Source organism: Apium graveolens, chromosome 7 (assembly GCF_009905375.1).
Source record: "Apium graveolens cultivar Ventura chromosome 7, ASM990537v1, whole genome shotgun sequence".
NCBI classification, from domain to species: Eukaryota; Viridiplantae; Streptophyta; class Magnoliopsida; order Apiales; family Apiaceae; genus Apium; species Apium graveolens.
In genome coordinates this window covers 196,320,112-196,340,807 of record NC_133653.1, presented here as the reverse complement: position 1 = coordinate 196,340,807, position 20,696 = coordinate 196,320,112, and the positions used below count along the sequence as shown (strand labels likewise).

The 20,696-nt window shown below is 34.3% G+C and overlaps 2 protein-coding genes and 1 non-coding gene across 4 annotated transcripts; 2 read left to right on the top strand and 1 right to left on the bottom strand.

Annotated features, from left to right (window-relative positions):
• Window positions 1–2,999: 2,999 nt before the first annotated feature.
• LOC141675349 (small nucleolar RNA R71) lies at window positions 3,000–3,106 on the top strand. Its single transcript, XR_012556007.1, has one exon. It is a non-coding gene; the product is annotated as a small nucleolar RNA R71 (small nucleolar RNA).
• Window positions 3,107–7,684: 4,578 nt separating this feature from the next.
• LOC141674312 (uncharacterized) lies at window positions 7,685–13,033 on the top strand. The gene is made up of 5 exons (XM_074481038.1): window positions 7,685–9,899; window positions 10,262–10,437; window positions 10,802–12,041; window positions 12,218–12,387; window positions 12,483–13,033. The coding sequence occupies exons 1-5, from the start codon at window positions 7,685–7,687 to the stop codon at window positions 12,858–12,860; spliced, it is 4,179 nt and encodes a 1,392-aa protein (XP_074337139.1). The 3' UTR covers window positions 12,861–13,033.
• Window positions 13,034–13,399: 366 nt separating this feature from the next.
• Window positions 13,400–20,116, bottom strand: LOC141671678 (serine/arginine-rich SC35-like splicing factor SCL30A). 2 transcript variants are annotated; one of them, XM_074477980.1, is made up of 7 exons: window positions 19,875–20,116; window positions 17,601–17,678; window positions 17,202–17,369; window positions 17,050–17,114; window positions 16,847–16,892; window positions 14,589–14,930; window positions 13,400–13,655 (listed from the first exon to the last, which is right to left on the bottom strand). In XM_074477980.1, exons 1-7 carry the CDS (start codon window positions 20,051–20,053, stop codon window positions 13,649–13,651), a joined length of 885 nt encoding a protein of 294 aa, XP_074334081.1. In that variant the 5' UTR covers window positions 20,054–20,116; the 3' UTR covers window positions 13,400–13,648. The 2 variants fall into 2 exon arrangements, with proteins under 2 accessions (XP_074334081.1, XP_074334082.1); XM_074477981.1 differs by having other exon boundaries at window positions 17,205–17,369; window positions 19,875–20,115.
• Window positions 20,117–20,696: the final 580 nt, after the last annotated feature.

Sequence of the window (20,696 nt, the reverse complement as noted above, 5' to 3'; positions counted from 1 at the left end):
CCCAGACTATAAAAGCCTTAGGTCACTAGGCACAAAGTCCCCTAGGACTTAATAACTCGAGTATTAAAGAGCTCACTCTTGATCAATTATGCATAACACATATTTTTTCTCTTTTCTTTTTTTTCTTCTTTTTTTTCTTTTTTTTTCTTTTTTTTCAACAATTTCTGAATGAGTGTGTTTCGCTCCATCTCATTCAACCCTAGACTACTCATAAAAATATGAGCCGGTTACTAGCCATTTGACGTCTAGCTTTATTCACAACTAGCAATGAAATCCAAGTTTTTCTCCAGATTAAAATTCAGTGTTCTTTTAGCAATTAAGAGAATATCAAAAATTCTAGATATAAACAAGTGATTAAATCTCAACAATTAAACAAGTCTGATCATGATCTAGTTCAAAAGCAAACCTATAAGACTTTGTGAAAATTTTTGTTTTTGGCATGCAAATCAATTCATTAAGACTTAAACATCCCTCTATTCATCATCACCACACTCAAATTAACACCAACTTATTAATCAAAAATAGTTCAACCTAAGGGATCATGCTAAATATGCATACAAATGCAATTATATGAAATCACATAAAAAACAAACAAGTATGTCATATATGAACAATCATGCAACACTACGAATGAAATACAACTATATGCAACATGAATCTATATGAACTATATGGACACATCACAAACTAATCATTACATTATCACCCCCAAATTTAAAATTTTCAATAACCTCATTGAAGGTAATAATAAGGATTTTAGGCATACCTAGTTGTCAGAAAGATCACCCTCCTCGGGTGGACGATCAGGTGGCCAATCAACCTCGACACCAGTGGCTCAGAAAATAGTGCCCAAAGCCTGTGTCAAATCTGCAGCAAAACGACGGTGAATGTCGTGCATGGCCTCCATACGCCTAGTCACTTGCCTATACTGCTCATCACCAATACCAGTCCTATCAACTACCTATTGCACATGAGAAGAACCCTCTGTAGACACGGGAAGATCTATCCAGCCACTCTCTACATTATCAAAAATATATCCCAACCCCTTATCATGGGGTGCACCTAAGAATGAATAACTCAAGTGATATGGCTGTCAGTTGAGCTCAAGTGTGGGAGCTTCTTCAATAGATGGTTCAAAACGCTCCTGAGAAATTTTTAGCTCTGCTAACCCAAGAGAATCAAATGGCATATTCAACTTCCTCTTCCACGGAGGTGCATTCAAAACCTGCATTTGCTCTGCTCCTTCTTCATCTTCAATAACTGATTCCCCTATTAAGGATCTCTCTAAGGTATCTGACTTTGGCAGTTGCTCAGGCTCTAAATTCATGACAGAGTCGACCCACTCTACTTTAAAGCACTCATCTTTAGCTGTGGGTAACTTTATTTCCTTGAACATATTAAAAGTGACCTTTTGATCGTGAACCTTCATCATAATCTCTCCTTTTTGTACATCGATCATAGTTCGGCCTGTAGCCAAGAATTGTCTTCCCAAGATGATGGGAATCTTCTTATCTTCCTCAAAATCCCGAATGACAAAATCAGCAGGAAAAATGAGCTTATCCACCCTAACTAAGATATCGTCCACTATATCTCGTGGATAAGTGATGGAATGATCAGCCAACTGCAACGACATGTATGTCAGTTTTGGCTCAAGAAAACCAAGTTTATTGAAGATAGACAAGAGCATCAGATTGATGCTAGCTCCCAAGTCACATAAACACTTGTCGAAAGACAAGTTTGCGATGGTGCAAGGAATAGTGAAGCTTCCAGGATCTTTAAGTTTCGGAGGCAACACTTGTTGCAGCACAGCACTGCATTCCTCCGAAAGAACAACGATCTCTAAATCATCGAGCTTTACTTTCCGAGAGAGAATACCCTTCATAAACTTTGCATAGCTAGGCATATGTTCAAGAGCTTCAGCAAAAGGTATGTTGATGTGAAGTTTCTTGAACACCTCTAGAAACTTAGCAAATTGTTTGTCCAACTTCTGCTTTTGCAGCCTCTTGGGAAAAGGAGGTGGAGGATAGACATGTTTCTCCCCTGTATTACCCTCAGAAGGAGTGTGTTCCACAGTTTTCTTCCTTGATTCCACTTCTGCTTCCTTCTGCACTTCTTCTTCAGCCACAACTGTATTTTCTGAAACTTGAGATTTTTCAGGCTCTTTATCTTGCTGAATTTGGGGGCTTGCAACCTTTCCAGACCTCAAGGTGATGGCGTTCACTTGTTCTTCAACTTCCCTCTTGCCTGGATTGGCTTATGTATCATTAGGAAACGTTCCTGGTGGTCGATTGAATAAGGCGTTAGAAATTTGCCCTATTTGGTTCTCTAGAGTCTTGATAGAAACAGCCTGGCTTTGGCATATAAGAGCCTGGTTTTTATACATAAGCTTCAACTCCTCCAATTCATATTTTTCATTCGAAGATTGACCTGCATCATGAGTTTGTTGTTGAAGTTGGATTTGTTGTCTTGGTGCAAATTGTTGCTGAAAACCAGGAAAATTGAATTGCCTATTTCCAAACTACTGGAATGTTTGTTGCATCGTATTCTAATTGTTGCTCCAACTGATGTTAGGATGATTCCAGTTTTCAGGATGATATGTGGCAGGAACTAGTTGTTGTGATCACTGAAAGTTGCTCAAAAACTGAGCTGAGTCACTAGATATAGCGCATTGCTCCATCGCATGCGGACCTACACACAGCTCACAAATATTGGTTATCTGTTTAAAACCATAGTTAGCCAGAGAATCGATCTTCATAGACAACGCCTTTAGTTGAGCAGTGATAGCCGTAGATGTATCCTCTTCAAGAACTCCTGCTACCTTTCCCTGTGGCAATCTCTGGGTTGGATGCTGATATTCATTAGCAGCCATCAGTTGAATTAGCTCATAAGCTTCCTCATAGCTCTTTGCCCAGAATATTCCACCTGATGCAGCATCAAGCATGGGTCTAGATTGTGCTCCCAAACTATTGTAAAAATAATTGATGATCATCCAATCAGGCATGCTATGATGAGGACTCTTCCTAAGCATCTCATTGTAGCGCTCCCAAGCTTCACATAGAGACTCTTCCGATTGCTGCGCAAACTGAGTGAGGGCATTCCTGAGTGCAGCTGTCTTCGCCATAGGGAAGAATTTAGTAAAAAACTTCTGAGCAAGATCCTCCCAGTTAGTGATAGAACCAGCTGGTAGTGAGTGTAACCAGCTCTTAGCCTTGTCCCTCAGAGAGAATGGGAATAGTCTCAGTTTCACCGCATCCTCAGACACACCATTGAACCTGAAGGTGTCGCAGATCTCTATGAAATACCTGATGTAGGATCTTCTGTTGGAGCACCCCCAAACAGAATTGAATTCTCTACCATCTGAATTATGTCAGGCTTGATCTCGAAGGTATGAGCTGCGATAGCTGGCCTGACAATGCTAGATTGAATGTCATTGATCTTGGGTTGAGAAAAATCCATCAACGCTTTCTTTGCTGCTGCTGGTTCTCCCATTGCAATAAAAACTCGAGTACCTGAAACACAACAAGTAAACCGTGAAAGTAAAAGAATCTGAGTCAGTAAACTTTAACGACCACTGATGACAAGCACATAAACTAAATATTAACACCGAGTCCCCGGAAGCGGCGCCAAAAACTTGTTAGGGCGAAAACACGCGCTAAAATTCACGCAAGTATACGCGTTCACAAGTAGTATAAGATATAAATCAGATTCGTTCCCACAGAGACTGGTTTAGGTTAAATTCAATTTATGCACATATGCAACAATATATGGTTATCGCTCAATGCTAAGACAAATAACAATTTTGGGCTTTGATTAAACTAAGAGATTATATTAATTAACATTAACTAAGAGAATTGAGGTTGAATTACTTATATGAGACAAACATGGGTTTCTAACTTCATTATTACTTCATTCAAAGTCATTGTTCTTAACCTTAACATGTGATGGTGATGACAACTAATCAGATAACACAAAACTAGTAAAGGCCAATTTTTGTTGTACAACTTTCGTTGTACGAATACCCTGCTACCAGACATCCACAAAAGAGATGGAAGCTAAATAGACACCAATTATGTTGAGACCCTATATGTCTATAGAATTTGATAACATAAAGGTTTAATGCGCCAGTTATCTATCTTGATTACATATGGCAAGTAAGATTATTAAAATTACCTACGAATCATGCATAACAATTATACATGAACCTATGCTAGCATGGCAAGTTCTAAACCTTTATATTCACTTTCGCTTCAATAGAGATTAACACGCTATCTTATATGTTAGCTACACACATAAGACGAATAAGCACAACCAATACTAGGATATCAATCAATCACCACACACTTAGATATCAAAACAATTAACTATAGAAATCCATAATTAAATCCGTTAGAACCCCACAATAACGATTAGTTCATAATCGAACTCATCGTCACCATGGGTTCCAATGAAAACATGATATAAAATAATATAAGAGTACTAGGGTTCAAAGACAAATCGAAAACGAGCATCCAAGTATCAACTATATTAAAAAATAAAAGTCTTCTTCTCCGTAGCCTTCGCGTGCTCTCTAGGTCTTCTTATTGCTCTCGCAGGCCTCCTTGTTGTTAAAAACGTCTTTTTATTGATATATATAGGCTCCAGGATGACTCTCAATATCTTCAATTTCGACTAAAATCAGGATTCTGGGGCAGAAACAGGGTGCGGGTGCGCTGTTTTTGGGCGCGGCCGCGCTGGAATAGTGTTTTCAGCGGCGCGGGCGCGCTGGTTCTTGCGCGGCCGCGCCTACCTTCTGGAAAAATTCTGACATTTCTTCTTTTGGTCGTATCTTAAGTTCTGTTCGTCAGAATTAGGCGATTCAACTACCCACGCGAAGCTAACGAGATTCTCTACAAATTGAGAATGGCCTAGGATTCCAATTCTGATCTTTTTTTTAGCATAATTCTTTGAAAAGCTTTTTTCTTCCTTTAACTGATGCCTGAAATGCAATAACACAAAAATACATCAAAAATACCAATAATTTGAGTCCAAAATACCAACTTAAGCCTGTAATGAAGTGTTCCAAGTAGATATAAAATCCACTCATCAATAATCTTGGATATTAAACTGATCTGCATTTTGTACTTGAGTTTTACTTCGAGATCTCCAGTTAGGCATATAGAGAACTCAACATCTCGATAAGTATAATGACTTATCGAGATCTCTAATAACTCTATAGTTGTTTGATTTATTGAAGTCTTTGAGTTCTCTATAGGAGAATTTGGCTTATCGAGATCTCTCATCTTCATATCTTCACTTCGGCTTATCGATATCTCTGAGTTCTCTAATGACAAATTGACTTATCGATATCTCAGAGTTCTCTAGTGAAGAAATAACTTGTCGATATCTCCAATCTTTATGTATTCAATTTGGCTTGTCGATATCTCTGAGTTCTCTAGTAGCTTTTCTTGACTTCTCGATAAGTCATTCTGGAGTTCTCGAATGACTTCTTTATAACACATAATCTGTGACTTGTAGATTTCTTGACATAGAATGTTTTTCCCAAAATAGATTTATTCAACTCCAAACTTCTTCACACTTTCTCTGAGGCATGATCTTCATGATCTTCTTCCAGGGTTTATTTTTAGGTTTGAAACTGTTTACAGAAAAATATCTCAGTCTAATCTAATTACACTTTTACAGACTTAAGTGTTATAATACAAAATGCAAACTTATATTACAATACAACTTCCTTAGGGTTGTCAATTTGACTTATTATGTTATCGTACAGGCATGTCTTGCACAACAAGTTTTATAATATTTTTTTAACCCATATCAATAGAATCAATTGTATAATGTGCTTTTAGTCTTAAATAATAGTATAATTATTTTATTTTAGCCCGGTTTAATAGTATAATTTTATTAGCCGGTTCAATAATATTTATTATTTTGTTTTAACTCGAGATCCAACTAATTATATCTAGTTTTTTTTAATTTTTTATTTTAGCTCGGATAAAAATTTAATTTTGTTTTAACTCGGATGAAAAGTGTAAATTAATTTTTAAATAAATAATATTTAAATTGGTTGATATATTAAAGATCATTTTAGAATTTAATTTTATAAAAATTAAATTATTAGAATAAGTTGATTTAAATATCAATTTGAATAATATAGACCTCATTATAAATTAGAAGTTAAATTAGAATTTATCAAAAAAAATTGAATTTAAATTGGTACAAGTGGTTGACTTTAATAGCGATTAGTATAATATAGAATTCAATATTATTTAGATTTAAATTGACAGGAGAGATTGACTTTAATATTTATTTGAATAATATAAAGTTGGATATGATTGGAATTTGAATGTGTACATTAATTTCATTTAATATCAATTAGAGTTTGAATGACCGAGCGTCCAAACTTTACTTGTATTTGATTTTTTAATTTACGTGAATTGATTTTCTTAAAAAATATCATTATTTGAATTAAATAGAGTATATTTTAATTTAGTTAAAAAGAATAATTGATTGATTATTAGTAATTATAATAACTAATAATTATACAAATTATACAAATTTTAATTCACAAAATAACTTAATGGGGGCGTCAATACAGAGAAGCGGGTAAACATATTTTGAGTTGAAGATGTGAGCAGTTTATATTAATAAAAAATTTGATAGAATTTCATCTGAGGTGTCATACAATTGAAATTATAGACTGAATTAAAGATGGGTAATTGACTTTAATAAAATAATATTAATATAATTTATAAGTAAGGGTAATTGTAAAATCAGCTTATATTATAAAATAAATATCGACGACCAAACTTTTAATATTTGATTATATGAAAGATTAATGTAGTTTCATGTAAGTTCCAAAAATAAGTACCTACAATATTAATATAATTTATACAGGAACTGCTTGATTATATTAGAGCTTAAAGACTCGTATACAAATGCCAAAAAGTAAGTACAATTTAATCAAGTGATTCAATGAAATTTGATCAAGGCTTTAACTATTTAGACTTTTTTTATATTGTATATAAATCCCGTCAAATAAATCTTTATATTCTCTACGAAGATTACTTGTATATTTGGTAGCTTAGAGTACCTAATATTATGTGGTTTCTCGGATTGATATGCACACATATATTAAGTTTATTATTTTTATTATATATTAGAATTAGAATATAATAAATATGGGTAATTAGAAGTATAAAAAATAGGTAACGTACCAAAATTTTTAATATTTCGTCATTTATATAGATAGTATTAGATTTATGAAAAAATTAAGATTATAATTTGACTTGCTTTAGTGGAATTTAAGGTAATCCAATCTTTTATAATTTCTTTAAATTCTAAAATTCTAAAATTCTAAAATATTACAATAATAAATGGGATGTCTTTGAAAAGCGAATGATTTTCTGATTCAAAAAATTAAGTATTAAGTAGTAGTTTAAACGTCTAAAATTAACTTTCAGGAATCAAACGGCTTTCTCGAAATCAAAATTGAATATTATTCGGAGAAGAAACCGTACCTCATACTTTAATTTTTTTAAAACCCTACCGCAATAGTCTGTTATAATAACCAACTCATGTTCTCCCTCATCCTTATATAAACACCCCCACTCGCCACGATTTCGCCAGTTTCAAAAAAGATCGCAATCTTTCAAAGCTTTTCTTCTTGTACATGATATAATTAAATTATATGGATGCACTAGAGGAGTTGAATGCCGCGACAAAACTCGCTGCAAGTAAAAGAGATATGGTCGAGAAAGTTCTGCTTTCTCTCGTCGCTGAGTGGAATAGTCTGTTACAGATAGACTCTTCCACTCGACGTTTGTTACATGATTGTTTCACCGACATTCAATCGAGAGAAGAACGATTGAATGCGTTGCAACAATCTGTTACGTATCGTAGTAAAGTTCTTGATGAAAGAACGAATAGTTTGGAGAATAGGTTAGAAGAAGCTGAGAGGAAAGAGAAGAGCTTTATTGTAATGTATGAGGAGAAGAGTAAGGAGTTGAAGTTGAGAATGAAGAAGTTTAATTTTTGTAAGGGTTTTATAGATAGAAGGATGAAGGACTTTGATCTGAGAGAAGAGAAAATTGATGAGAAAAAGAAGTTGATTGAGGGTATTTATGAGAAGTTTTGTTTGGAGAGGAGTGAATTTGAGAAGATTGAGGGTTTGATGGACTCAAGATTTGAAGAGGTTAAGTTGATGGAGAAGAAAGTTGAGGATCGCGAGATTGAGTTGAATAGGATTTTAGTTGAGTTTGATGTGAAAGTAAAGAATATGGTGGAGAAGGAGAAAGAAATTGAAGTGAAGGAGAAAAGTATCAAAAATCGAGAAATCAAACTAGATAGGGTTTCGGCGGAGTTTGATGTAAAGATGAAGAATGTGGTTGAGAAGGAGAAAGAACTTGAATTGAAGGAGAGGAGTTTTGAAGATTTAAAACATAATCTAGATAAGACCATGGTTGAGATTGATGTGAGAATGAAGAATGTGGTTGAGAAGGAGAAAGAACTTGATTTAAAGGAGAAGAGTATTGAAAATTGTGACATTGAATTAGATGGGGCTTTGGTAGAGTTTGATTTGATTAAGAAGAGAGTGGAAGAGAAGGAAGAAGAACTTGAAGCGATGGAGAAGAGTTTAGGAATTCAAAAAATTGAACTAGATAGGGGTTTGGTTGAGTTTCATGAGAAAAAGAAGAATGTGGTGAAGAAGGAGAAAGAACTTGACTTGAAAGAGAAGGAATTGGCCTTGTTAAGGATTGACAATGAGAAGAAAAGTAAGAAACTTGAAAGTAGGGTGGAATCTAATAATGCTAAATTATCTAACCAAAATTTGTGTAGGGGATATAATTCTCACAAGGGAGACTTAAATTTGGAAAAGAAAGTGGTTGACAAGAAGAAGAAGGAGCTTGAAACCAAAGAGAAATACTTTAAAGAATGGGTGGAAACCATTGATTCGAAGGAGAGAGAAGTTGATTCAAAGATTTTCTCAAGTGAAGAAAGATACAAGGAACTTGAAATTATGGAGAAAAAACTTGCTGACCAGCTGAAAGAATTTGAATTGAAAGAGAATCATTTTAAAGAATGGGTTGAAACTATTGATTTAAAGGTAAAGGAAGTTAATTCAGTGAGGATTCTGAATGAAGAAAGATGCAAGAAACTTGATTCAATAAAGAAAAATCTACATGATTTTCTGAATGTATCTATTATGAAAGAACAGCACTTACAAGATCGTAGCAAAAGTTTCAAGGAAAAAGAAAAAGAAGTTGATAAAATCAGAATTTCATCCGAAGAAAGATGCAAAAAACTTGAGTTGGAGAAAAGAAAACTTGAAGATCAGATGAAAGAACTCAAAGTAAAAAACAAACAATTTAGCAATGTTGATCATTCAATTGTGAAACCTGAGCCATGGTGTGATGATGATGGTTCATACGCAGATATAAGATTTTCCATTACTATGGATGGGAAAAATCTGCTCTTGTATTTGATCAACCATAAAATGGATCTTGATTCAGTGACCGACTCAGTTTACAATGCACTTAGGCTATCAATGGATCCTGCCAAAATTGTTTTAAATGCATTGCAAGACTTGTACGTGATAAAAGAGGATAAGGAGCTCGAAGAGGATGTAGTTTGTAAGATTAGCATTCTTTTGTTGGTGCAGTTGAGGAGAATCTCTCCTCATATTCAGTCATATCATAAAAAAATAGCGTTGGAGCTTGCAAGTAAATGGAAGGGAAAAATGAAGAGCTCCACGGAGGTTGTTGTTTTCTTGCATCTTTTAGCTTCCTACAGACTGAGTTCTGCTTTTGTACCGGAAGAGTTCTCAAGTCTCTTTGAAGTTATTGGTCCGCAGACACAGATTTCAGAGTTATTTCAGCTCCTTGGTTATCCAGATCAAATCAGTGGTAAGCTTTTTTCAATAGTTAATCATGCACATAATTCAATGCTTCTGTTATACACCTGAAATAAAAATCAGTCTTAGTGATAATTGACATACCACCAAAGGAATTTTCAGTTCTTTAATATGTTGTCCAAATCTGGCCATCATCTTTATGCTTAACATATATGAAAATATAAGAATTTATGTAACTGACTAAAATGTTAGTCTCAGGTTGTCCTTTCTTCAGTAACTAGTATCAACTTGTTCCTTTCATAGATGTATCTGTATTATGTATGTCTACTTCAAGGAATTTCTCAGGTTTCTTTGAAGATTATGATTTGCACAGATCTAATATAATTGATATTCCTTATTTGTAATATCTGACAGATCGTATTGAAGTCATGTTAAAAGAGAAGCGGTATGTTAAAGCTGTTGAATATGTTTGTGTTTTTGGGCTTCGCGAGAAGTTCCAACCTGCAACGCTCTTGAAAGAATTTTTGAAAAATGCTCTGGAGGTGTCGAAGACTTTGTGTGAGAATATTAGCAGCCCAGTTAACAAGAAAGTAATTTCTCTTTCTCTTTTTATCTTCTGGAAATTTACCCTTTTTTGTCAGTATATATCGATTAGTTAGGGACGCGGACACCCAAGCAAGATGTCTTTGAGAAATAGCTTAACATGGACTCCGAAGTCTGATATCTTTGAATATGCATGGTTATATGCATTCAAATGTCCTGTTGCATTTTGCCACTTACATCAACATGGATGCTGCAAAATTTGGGTTATCCGTTTCGTTATTACTTTCCGAATTCACCGTAATGTGCTTCCACATATGAAATTGAGGGATTGCTAGCTTATCACACCATTGATATCCTATATATATTTAAGTGAACAATTTTGTTGAACTCTAATTTAAACTTTTTATGCAGGACGAGGCCATAGATAACATTGTGGCTTCACTCCATGAGGCCCTTGCATGCATTATTCGCTACAAACTTGAATCAGATTATCCTCCAGAATGTATTGAAATGTCCATTCAACGGCTTGCACAGCAGAAGGAAGATGAAAACGGTAGGTTATCAGCCTCTAACAATGATGTTGAGGAGCAAGACACTGAAAATATTTGTAAATCAAACAAATCATCACCTGAGCCAACTGAAAGCTGCATTACTTGGGTTGATCACGAAGCTGATGACCCTAAATTAAGCAGTAAGAGTGACATGGCTCTTATCCTTGCTGACATGAACGGAAAAAGATTGCTGATGTTCTTGAATGAAAATGTGGAAGATCATGGACTGATATGCAATTATGTCTTTGATGCCCTCAAATCATCAAGGGAGTCTGCGAAGCTTGTGTTGGATGCCATTCAAGGATTTCATCCTCGCGGTTTAGAGATAGAAGATAAACATTATAAATCCACTACTATCATGAGAAGTTGCATTCTTCTGTTGGAGCAACTTATGAAGCTGTCACCAGAGATTAATCCCCAGGTGAAAGAGGATGCGGTGAGACTTGCACTTCAATGGAAAGCGAAGACAAGGACTCCTCTTGAAATCTTGTGTTTCTTGCATCTTATAGCTGCCTACAATCTAAATTCAAATTTTGAGCCCAGTGAGCTTGAACAGCTCTTTGAAACTGTTTCATACCTTCCGCATGCTTCTCAATTATGTCGAGTCATTCAATTAATGACTTCAAATCATGATATGATTTCATCAAGTAATTGTCACTGGCATCACAAAAACTCTTCAGGCCTCAAAATACAGGAAAACACAAACAATGGAGCTAGTGTAATTGAGTCAACGAATTCAGTTAAACTTGTTCTGGATGCTATGCGGAATTGCTATCACTCAAACCTGAATGATAATAGAAATCTTCATATTTGGGTGGTGAAGAGCTTTATAAATTTAGTGGACGAACTATTGAAAAATCCACGACAAATTCAGCCTGACGTCGAAGAAGAAGCTATCAGGTTTGCGCTTGACTGGAAAACACGGATTGTGGATGATAGGAATAAGAACCCAGTAGAGGTGTTAGGGCTGTTTTACCTTTTGGCAATCTGCAATTCTTCAGTTGATTCAGACGAACTTTTTGGCCTCTTTGACAGAATTTATGTACAAAGAAAAGCTCCCGAAACAGTTCGGTTGCTAAGGCTGGAACATAAAATTCCTGGTACGTACCCCCCCCCCCCCCTCAATCTTTCACACACTTGTAATAGTATTGGATTTTATAATTTGTTCAATAAGCTTGCGGACGACGAGACTCAGTCAGAATATTCTAATAATCTTGGTGCAAGATTAAGTTTATACATAGACAATGACTAGATTTATCCTGTTTCATGCCAACAGATTTCATAAGAGGTCTCATGAAAAAGGACCGGCTCCAGGCCATACGATATATTTATGAATTTAAACTTGTTGGGAACTTCCGGCCAGTTTCTATCCTAAAAGATCACATATGTTCCCAAAATTTGCTTCCTCCAAAAATAAACTGGAAGAAAATTTCTAGTGAATTAAAGGTATGTTTTAAAAATACATTTCTGGTTACTTTGTTATTCTTCTTCTAGTCCAACTGCCAAGCAGATATAGTACTTTTTTCAAATATTATGAACAGGGTAAGGCCATGCACAAACAACTGGCCTCTCTTAGAGCAGCTGTCAAATGCATTAAAGACCATCATCTTGAGGTTCAATATCCACCACATAATCTTTTAGCACGAATTCAACAGCTAGAAGAGCAGTTGAAGGAAACCACAAAGAGAAGTGAAATGCCCAAGAAGTTGGGAAGAAAACGACATGCTGCAGGTAGTCTTGAAGCTCAAACGCAATGGTGTAACAGGAAGCATCCACGGATTGAACCACTCGTAGAAACTTCCTTGAATGTTCCCCCTGCTTTTCACTCGACCAAAAATGTTATCAGCTGTGAGGAGGCCTATATGCGGAAGAAGATAATGCCTTTAGCATTCAATCCACAGAATGAACTATATGGCTGACTTGCTTCCTGCACCATGTCATGGAATTTCGTGTTTCAGGTATCAAATGTCAAAGAATTGCAAAACCACTATGTACAACTTGGTTGAAATATCAGAGCCTTGTCAGACGAGGCCAGATCTTTCTGAGCCCCAAAAGCCTTTTGATTCAAGACGATGAAGGGTTGGTTAGTCATCAGTGCACTCGTTATAAATTTATGATTCAAAGCTTGATCACATGATCTTACTGTTACTGAGTTCTTGGCTTCAATTCCATAGAATACAAAATTCAATAACAGACTGAATTAGATCTGATTAACAAAAACGTTATCAAACTTGAACCAGATTAATTAGGAAAAAAAACATTACCAAACTTGAATTCGAATTTCATAAGATCAAAATTTGGTTTGCAAACTTTTTAAAGAATAGTTAAGAAAAAAGAAATTGGCTAAACTTCGTATGTTTGCTTTTACCACTAGCATATGCTGTAATTAACATGCATTGATAAACATTAAAATTTTTATCAAAATCATCCAAATGCGGAATAAAATTAGAAATAAAAATTCCAACCAAACAAATTCATAACTAATAATAATTTAGAATCTCAAAACGAATTACAATTCAATACAGGTTCTGATTTGCTAAACATTAAAGAATTTGCACAACTACAACAGCATCCATCCTAAAGCATAATTCAAGACATGGCATCAATTACAAAGTTTTCACATGCTTTCAGTCAAATCTGCTCCCTAATGACTTGCATTTAACCTCTAAGTTGCAATCCAAACATCCAGCATCATAAATATGCCAGTCTAGCGACTGCAAAACAAGAAACACAGATATGTATGAGAAGATTTAATATTCTTTGCAAGACTATATGAATTTTTATCAAGTTGTTAAATATAATATGGTCCAGTTAAGGCGTTCCAACACCGTAAGGTTTGACCAATTAAGGCCTTCTAACACCTTCCGGTTTAAGGAGAGTTGGTTACTAAACATGTCCTACCCCGGTATTTAATTTATTTGTATGTTGGTTTGTTTGATACATTCTGTTGTTTGCCACTTGAGGGAAAGTGTTAAATATATTATTAGATCTAGTTAAGGTCTCCTCAAAACACCTCGACGTTTCGAGAGTAGGTTACTTGACAGTTAACATAAGTTACAGAAGCCAATCTATGCATGCATTTCAAAATTCCACTCCACTTTACGGGGATAAAAATCGAAATTCCTCAAAATTAGACAAAAGGTTCCTCCACATCCCAGTGGGACGGAGGGAGTAGTACCTAGTGGAGATAATTATAAAATAAGTTCATCTAATTGTTAGATATTTCATATTTGGTAGCAACTATACATGTGATCTAAAACAAATTAAAAACCAAAAACTTGGCCACCATACCAACAATTTAATTTTCTTATCCTTAGCATGTCAAGAATACTATAATGCTGCATTTTATGAACAAATATGTATAGTTTAAAGCGTAGCTTTAAAATTTCACGTCATGTTTTGGCCACCAGATTGTCACTTCGATGTGATTTAGCAAGAATCTTAGATTTGGTATACAATAACCACTAACAAGTCATATTCTATTTTTCAAATAAATGTCAGGTGCACTTTAATAATCTTCCATGTTACATATTTGTTATAACTAGTAGCACCTGTAGGTGAGAAAAGATACTACACTGAGAATTCAATCCTCACAGTTTAAAACAAGATAGAATAATCATATTTGTAAAACCAAGGACAGAAAATACCTGTATGACGGGGAGCGAGTTTGGGACCTGTTGCGAGACTTAGACATAGACCTTGGTAGACTACGGACATCATCCCTAGCATCGATTTCCTTGCGCACAAGCTCAGGTTCTTTCTTCTGGCCAGGACTGTAGTCATCACCATGCGGGCTGACATCTTTGTCCCTCAACCTGGCTGATCTTTGATCTGAACCATGGTGCTCCTTGTCATTTGGACTCTTACCATTTCTGTTTGGACTGATTGACTTCCGACTAGACCTGTACTCTTTATCATCACGAGGTGAAACAGATCGTGAGATAGACCTAGAATGTGAGGGTGGGTAGTGGTCCCTTGCTCGTTTATCCCTGTTGAAAAAATAAAGAACAAACAAGTTAATCAATCACATGCATAATTAAAAAAAAATACATATATTTACTGTAATGACTTAACCAGGAGGTTCATAATCAAGCTAAAAGTACTCAGGTAGAGGGGAAGAATAGATCAAAAATACACTTTCTTTGTGTAGACCTTTGCACTTTCCACAAACATAATTTTACTAGAAATATTACCCATACCTGTACAGTTATCACTCTTTCTCCCTGAATAAAATACGTAAACTTTCTGTTCCAACACAATTTCAGTTATGCTTTACAACGATATTCTCAGTAACCAGCATCCACAACTTTGAAGCTTTCATTGTACGACCTCTCTAGATATCGAACATGGTTTATTTTGACATGATTGCTGATTATTGCATATCCAGTCACATAGAATCTTCTACCATTAGCAATAAGAAGGTTTGATAGTAGTCCCATGAAATTCTTTCTTTTGGCTCTCTAATCTCTATATGTAACTGGATAGTATGCAAAGCAAGAAAATTAAATTTCAAGATATAAGGTATAAAGAAAAAAAGAATCCTTGTTAAGACTTATTCCTTACACACCATCACAAACTGGTTTTGATAGTTTAGAGGTGTAAAATCTACAAATTACAAACCAGAACTTTGTGAAGCCCGTTCACTTAATGTGTACAGTCGTTGAAGCTGAGATCAGCCAATGATTCTTTTGTGATGGGATTTATAAGGTGAGAATTCGAAAAACTTTAAGTATCTTTTTTGTCTAATCTTTAAGAATCATTTCTCCTTTCACTTTTACTATCTGCATAAAAAATTCACATGTTACTCATACTATAACTAACCATTAACTCAAGGATGCATGACAAGCACATGCTACCCTATTTCTAAAAGTAGACGCTTAACTACCTAGCTTTTGCATCAATTGAGCAACTTAAACATTCAGTTGGCATCATAATGTTGTCACGGACTGTGTGTTACATTAATTGTCTCCACTAAAAACTAAAGCAGTAAGCATAAAAACATCTAACAAGTATTGAGTTGTATGCCAAAAAAGAGAGAGTGGGAGAATTAAGCTGAACCAAAAAGAGGAAAGGATATTAGAATTTAAGTTAATTCCCTAAGAAAGCTCTTGCGCACATCATGAAGTGCTTAAGTTGTACCATAAGTACAGCATAAAAACATTTAACAAGTATTGAGTTGTATGCAAAAGAAAAAAGAGAATTAAGCCAAACCAAAAAGAGAAAAGGATATTAGAATTTAAGTTGATTCCCTAACTAAGAAAGCTCTTGCACACATCATGAAGTGCTTAACTTTTACCATTTGAATTTTATAAGCAAGCATATTGCCAGTTTATATCACACAAAAAAAACAAAGATAATCAAGCCTTTGCATATGTCATGTTTTATGTGGGTTGTTGGAACAAGTAACAGCAAGCACCTTAGAAGGGTTGATATATTTAAAGTTAACAAACTTTGAAAGAAACTCTCAGTAACAGGGATAGGTAGTGGAAGCGATCAAACCAAGAAACAATGTCCGTGCAAGATTCAGTTCATACACACAGACTGAACTAATTCCATATTTGTACATATCTAATAATTACTACAGCATATATTTGTACATGTCTAATAATAACTGCAGCTCCGAATATAACTTAAAATTTGATCACTCAGACTACTCCAACTGAAATAAATATATCAATAAAGATATGATTGAATCAACAGATGTGTAGAAAACATTGAATCATGTCCACAGTTTGAAAGATAAAACGTGAAGTAAAAAGAAAAAAGAAAGAAACAACAAATAGTGCTGCTGAAATGTATGCATACATGGTTTTATTAATACAACCATAATGCATTGGTAAGAAAATGGGCTAAAGAATCCTGAATTAGAAAATCTAAGAATAAATTTAACTAGGGGAATGCTAACCTTGAGCCATTTCTAGCCGGAGAAGGTGAACGTGAACGTGAATAAGCTGTTTCAAGAAGCAAATACAACCACATTACTGTAAGATTACAATTGTATAATACAGCTTCAAATAGCATACTTTGAAGTAATGCTAAAGAGTGAAGAAGTTAAATGAAGCAAACACCAAATTTTAATTTAAAGTAAAAGGTTTGAGGTATACTAACAGCGATATCTACGTCTCGGAGACCTAGGTGGGCTCCATCTTCTGCTGCTGCCCCCATGGCGGCCACTGCATTTAGAAAAAAAATTTAGGGAAACTGCACACATGATAGCTTAACTGTTAAAAAAATATGAATAGACAAAGGTTGTCTGCAACGACCTTCCGCCACCACTCCTGCGCATATCTTGGGGAGTTTTTCTGTTCTCAGCAGCAAAAACAATTGCTATTTGACGACCGCCAATAACAGTATCATTTAGATGATGCTTGGCTTCAGCAGCATCTTCAGAATTACGGAACTTCACAAATCCAAAGCCACGTGCCTCCCTTGTATGTTTAAACAAGGTAAATAAACATCAGCTCAACAAAGTTGATATTAGGAGCATAATAGAAAAGACAAATTAAATGCCAGTAGAGGCACAGAGGCTTGGCCATTATGCGTTCACTGCCTCCACTTGAATTTTTTCACAGCTCACGGGGTCAGTTGCAGGCACTCAATATGTAACAAAGTTATATATTTGCATAATCATAATATTAGATAAGCAAGACAAAACATACCCAGTGTAATAATTTTTGGGAAGATAAACGTCTTTGACGGGACCAAAGCGTTCAAAGGGAATCCTAAGATCTTCAGGCCTGCAAAAACAGAAAACAAAAACATCCTTAAAAATTTAATAACAGATATTGAGTAATCCTAAACAGCATAAATCCAACATTTCCCCTAACCCTTGTATAAGGCAGGACACTGTAGATGTGTACACAAGACTTTGGTTATCAAACATGATACTTATTTCAAGATTATTCTTCTAAATTTGGGAGGCTTGGTTACAAGTCTGAGGGGCTGTATTACATTAAAATTAATACGATATTGACAAGTTATTAATAGTAATACATTTATTATAAATGAATTTTTACTGCTTTTAAAATCTGTAAATGTTTTAGATATATGCCGTAATTTTAGATACCATCAGATTTGTAAGGCTATTTTTATCATTCTATACAATCTCAACTAAAACTCACCAGAACAGAAATCTAAGAGCATCTCCAAGGGGAGTAGCTATATCCGTTAGCTATATAAGTAGAAAATAGATATTATGTAAAATTTGCTGAACCTGTAAGGAATTGAGCTTCAGTGGTATTAGCTATAATGTTCAGTTATATTTAAAAAATAGTTTTTATTGTCATTTTTAAATTTCAACAATTATACAGTCATCTTTTAGCAAAAAGGTTTGGTAAGAAGTTATTAATAAAAATTAATTATTTTTACTTGATATAAGTGGAAATAATATATATATAACATATTTAATGATGTTGTTAAAATATTTAAATCATGATAAAAAATTAATTAATATATATTACTTTTATATATTATAAAACATTTAACTAATTCTTTTTTTCCAAGTAATTTGTTAATAGTTTTTTATATAAAAATGTACAGTAAAATTATTATATAAGTGATTAATAAATTTGGTTAACAATGAGTTTTTTTTCAGCTTTTTGACAATAAATTTTTACAGTAAATATTACTTAAAGTTAAAATATAAAATTAAATTAGTAATTATATATATTCAAATTTAAAGATACAACAGATCTCTCCATTTTTTGTAAAACTCCATTCAATTCTAAAAATCCAAACCTTAATTATATATATTTGATGAATCCAAATGTTGTGGCGGGAAGGTGTACAGTAGTTGGAAAAAAAGCCGCTGGAGAATTAATCCAGAGGAAAATGACGTGGCCTTGATAGAGATGATGGCCACTCATTCAACATATCTAGCATGCTTCTTTCTCATGCTTCTTTCTCGACATCTAAAATTTTACCTAACATGTGTCTCCCTTGGAATACTGTTTTTTTACATATCATGCATATTTTTAAAATTAGGGTTGTCACGCTGACATTATTGCTAACAGGTGCTTGACGTTGGAGATGCTCTAAGACTACCCAAAATTATAATTGAAATATCACTGGACTGTTAAAACTTTTTAAAACAATACCCTAATACTACTGAACTACCAAACTCCAACAAAATCATTTTGATTAAATACAACCTCCTTATCAACATAATAAGCCAATCTTAATTATTTAAAGGAACCAAGTTCTCAACAATATAAGGGAGCATTTGGAGTGTAGGGTTTAATTTACCCACATAGGAGAATCGGTTTAAGGTTCCGGGCATCTTAAACATAAAAACTGAAAAGAACACCCGAATAACTACTTACACATTACCAATTAATCTCCGTGGTCAACTCGAAAAAATGACAAAAATAGCCAATTTTTGAAAAAATTTAACCAAAATAACCATTTTGAAAAAAGTGGCCAATTTTGGTCGTTTGAATACTCCACTGCGAGTTGGGTATCCCAATTTGTATATGATACTCCACTGGTAGTTGGGTATTTCATATATGGGATACTCCCCTGACAGTTGGGTATCTCATATAAAAAGTTGGGTATCCCGGCTAAAGTTGGCCAACTTTTCAAAAATTGGTCATTTTTGTTAATTTTGTGTAAAAATAGGCTAAATCTGTCCTTCACCCGGTCAACTCCCCCTTGTCCAAATTCTATTATATTCCGATAACTTGACCCATTCCATTCAATTCTCCCCAACCAAAAACGACATGTTTACAACTAATTACACATAACAACTCATCTCGGTACTCAACTTTTCCCTTCTCCAAGTTTTCGAAATCAAAGGTATTACGATACAAAATTCCTGACAAACTCTGAAAACTTAAATTCAACCTCAATTAAAATAATAAATTAAACAAAGAGGCGAGAATAAATGATAATAATGATAAGTAGAGATCAGAATAAAAAAGGGTGAAAATGAAGACCTGGCAGTGAGAGAGATGTTGCGAACGAGAAGACCGGAGGGACCGGGAGAACGGCGGTCGCGAACAGGACGACGGTCACGGTGGGAACGATCGTCGTAGTCACGGTGAGAACGGTCATCGTGGTCGCGGTGTGTGCGTTTGGGACTGTAGCTTCGGCTTCTCTCTCTGTATCTTCCCATCCTCTGCCCAAAACCCTAGGCTCAAATATGTGCAAGAGGGGTGACCGGTGAGAGGTAGAATATTTTTTTTGTTAATTAATAAATATTAGCATAAATCCTGTTCGATACACGGTTTTCATTAATATTTTATATTTTTATTTATCAAGTTATATTATATTTTTAAAATATTTATATAAATATATAATGATTATAAATTTATAATTAAAATAATAGAATAAAAGGTGGTAGTAATTTAGTAGAATAAATAGACTATTTCTAGTAGTTTAACAATTTAGTTTAGCAGATATGTAACACTATTATTTTTATTATTTAATAATATGATAAGTTGTATTTGTAGTTTAATAGGATAAGTATACTATATTTAGTAGCAGTTTAATAATTTAGTAGTTTATTAGATATATGACACTATTTATCTATTTTTGTAATAATCAAAATTAGGGAATTATCGTTGAACCAAATTATCTCTATTCCGGCTATTATAATATAATATGGAAGTCATCAGTCTGAAGGAGCTAAAATTGAATAAAAAAAATAGTTTCGAAATGATGTTAGTATTAGTGAGGTGATTATTGATGTAAATGTTTGGGGTCTATTTTGTGAATTGTCTAATGACCAATCATGTGATATTTTGAAACCGTTTTTG

Bases quoted from the DNA above. Each gene is read 5' to 3' on its own strand.
- LOC141674312 (XM_074481038.1), top strand. From the start codon at position 7,685: ATGGATGCACTAGAGGAGTTGAATGCCGCGACAAAACTCGCTGCAAGT. The intron at 9,900-10,261 runs GTAAGCTTTTTT...AATATCTGACAG, and splicing joins TTATCCAGATCAAATCAGTG to ATCGTATTGAAGTCATGTTA. The intron at 12,388-12,482 runs GTATGTTTTAAA...TATTATGAACAG, and splicing joins AAATTTCTAGTGAATTAAAG to GGTAAGGCCATGCACAAACA.
- LOC141671678 (XM_074477980.1), bottom strand. From the start codon at position 20,053: ATGGGAAGATACAGAGAGAGAAGCCGAAGCTACAGTCCCAAACGCACA. The intron at 17,370-17,600 runs GTATGTTTTGTC...TAAACATACAAG, and splicing joins CCCAAAAATTATTACACTGG to GGAGGCACGTGGCTTTGGAT. The intron at 14,931-16,846 runs GTTAGCATTCCC...TTTTTTCAACAG, and splicing joins CCGGCTAGAAATGGCTCAAG to GGATAAACGAGCAAGGGACC.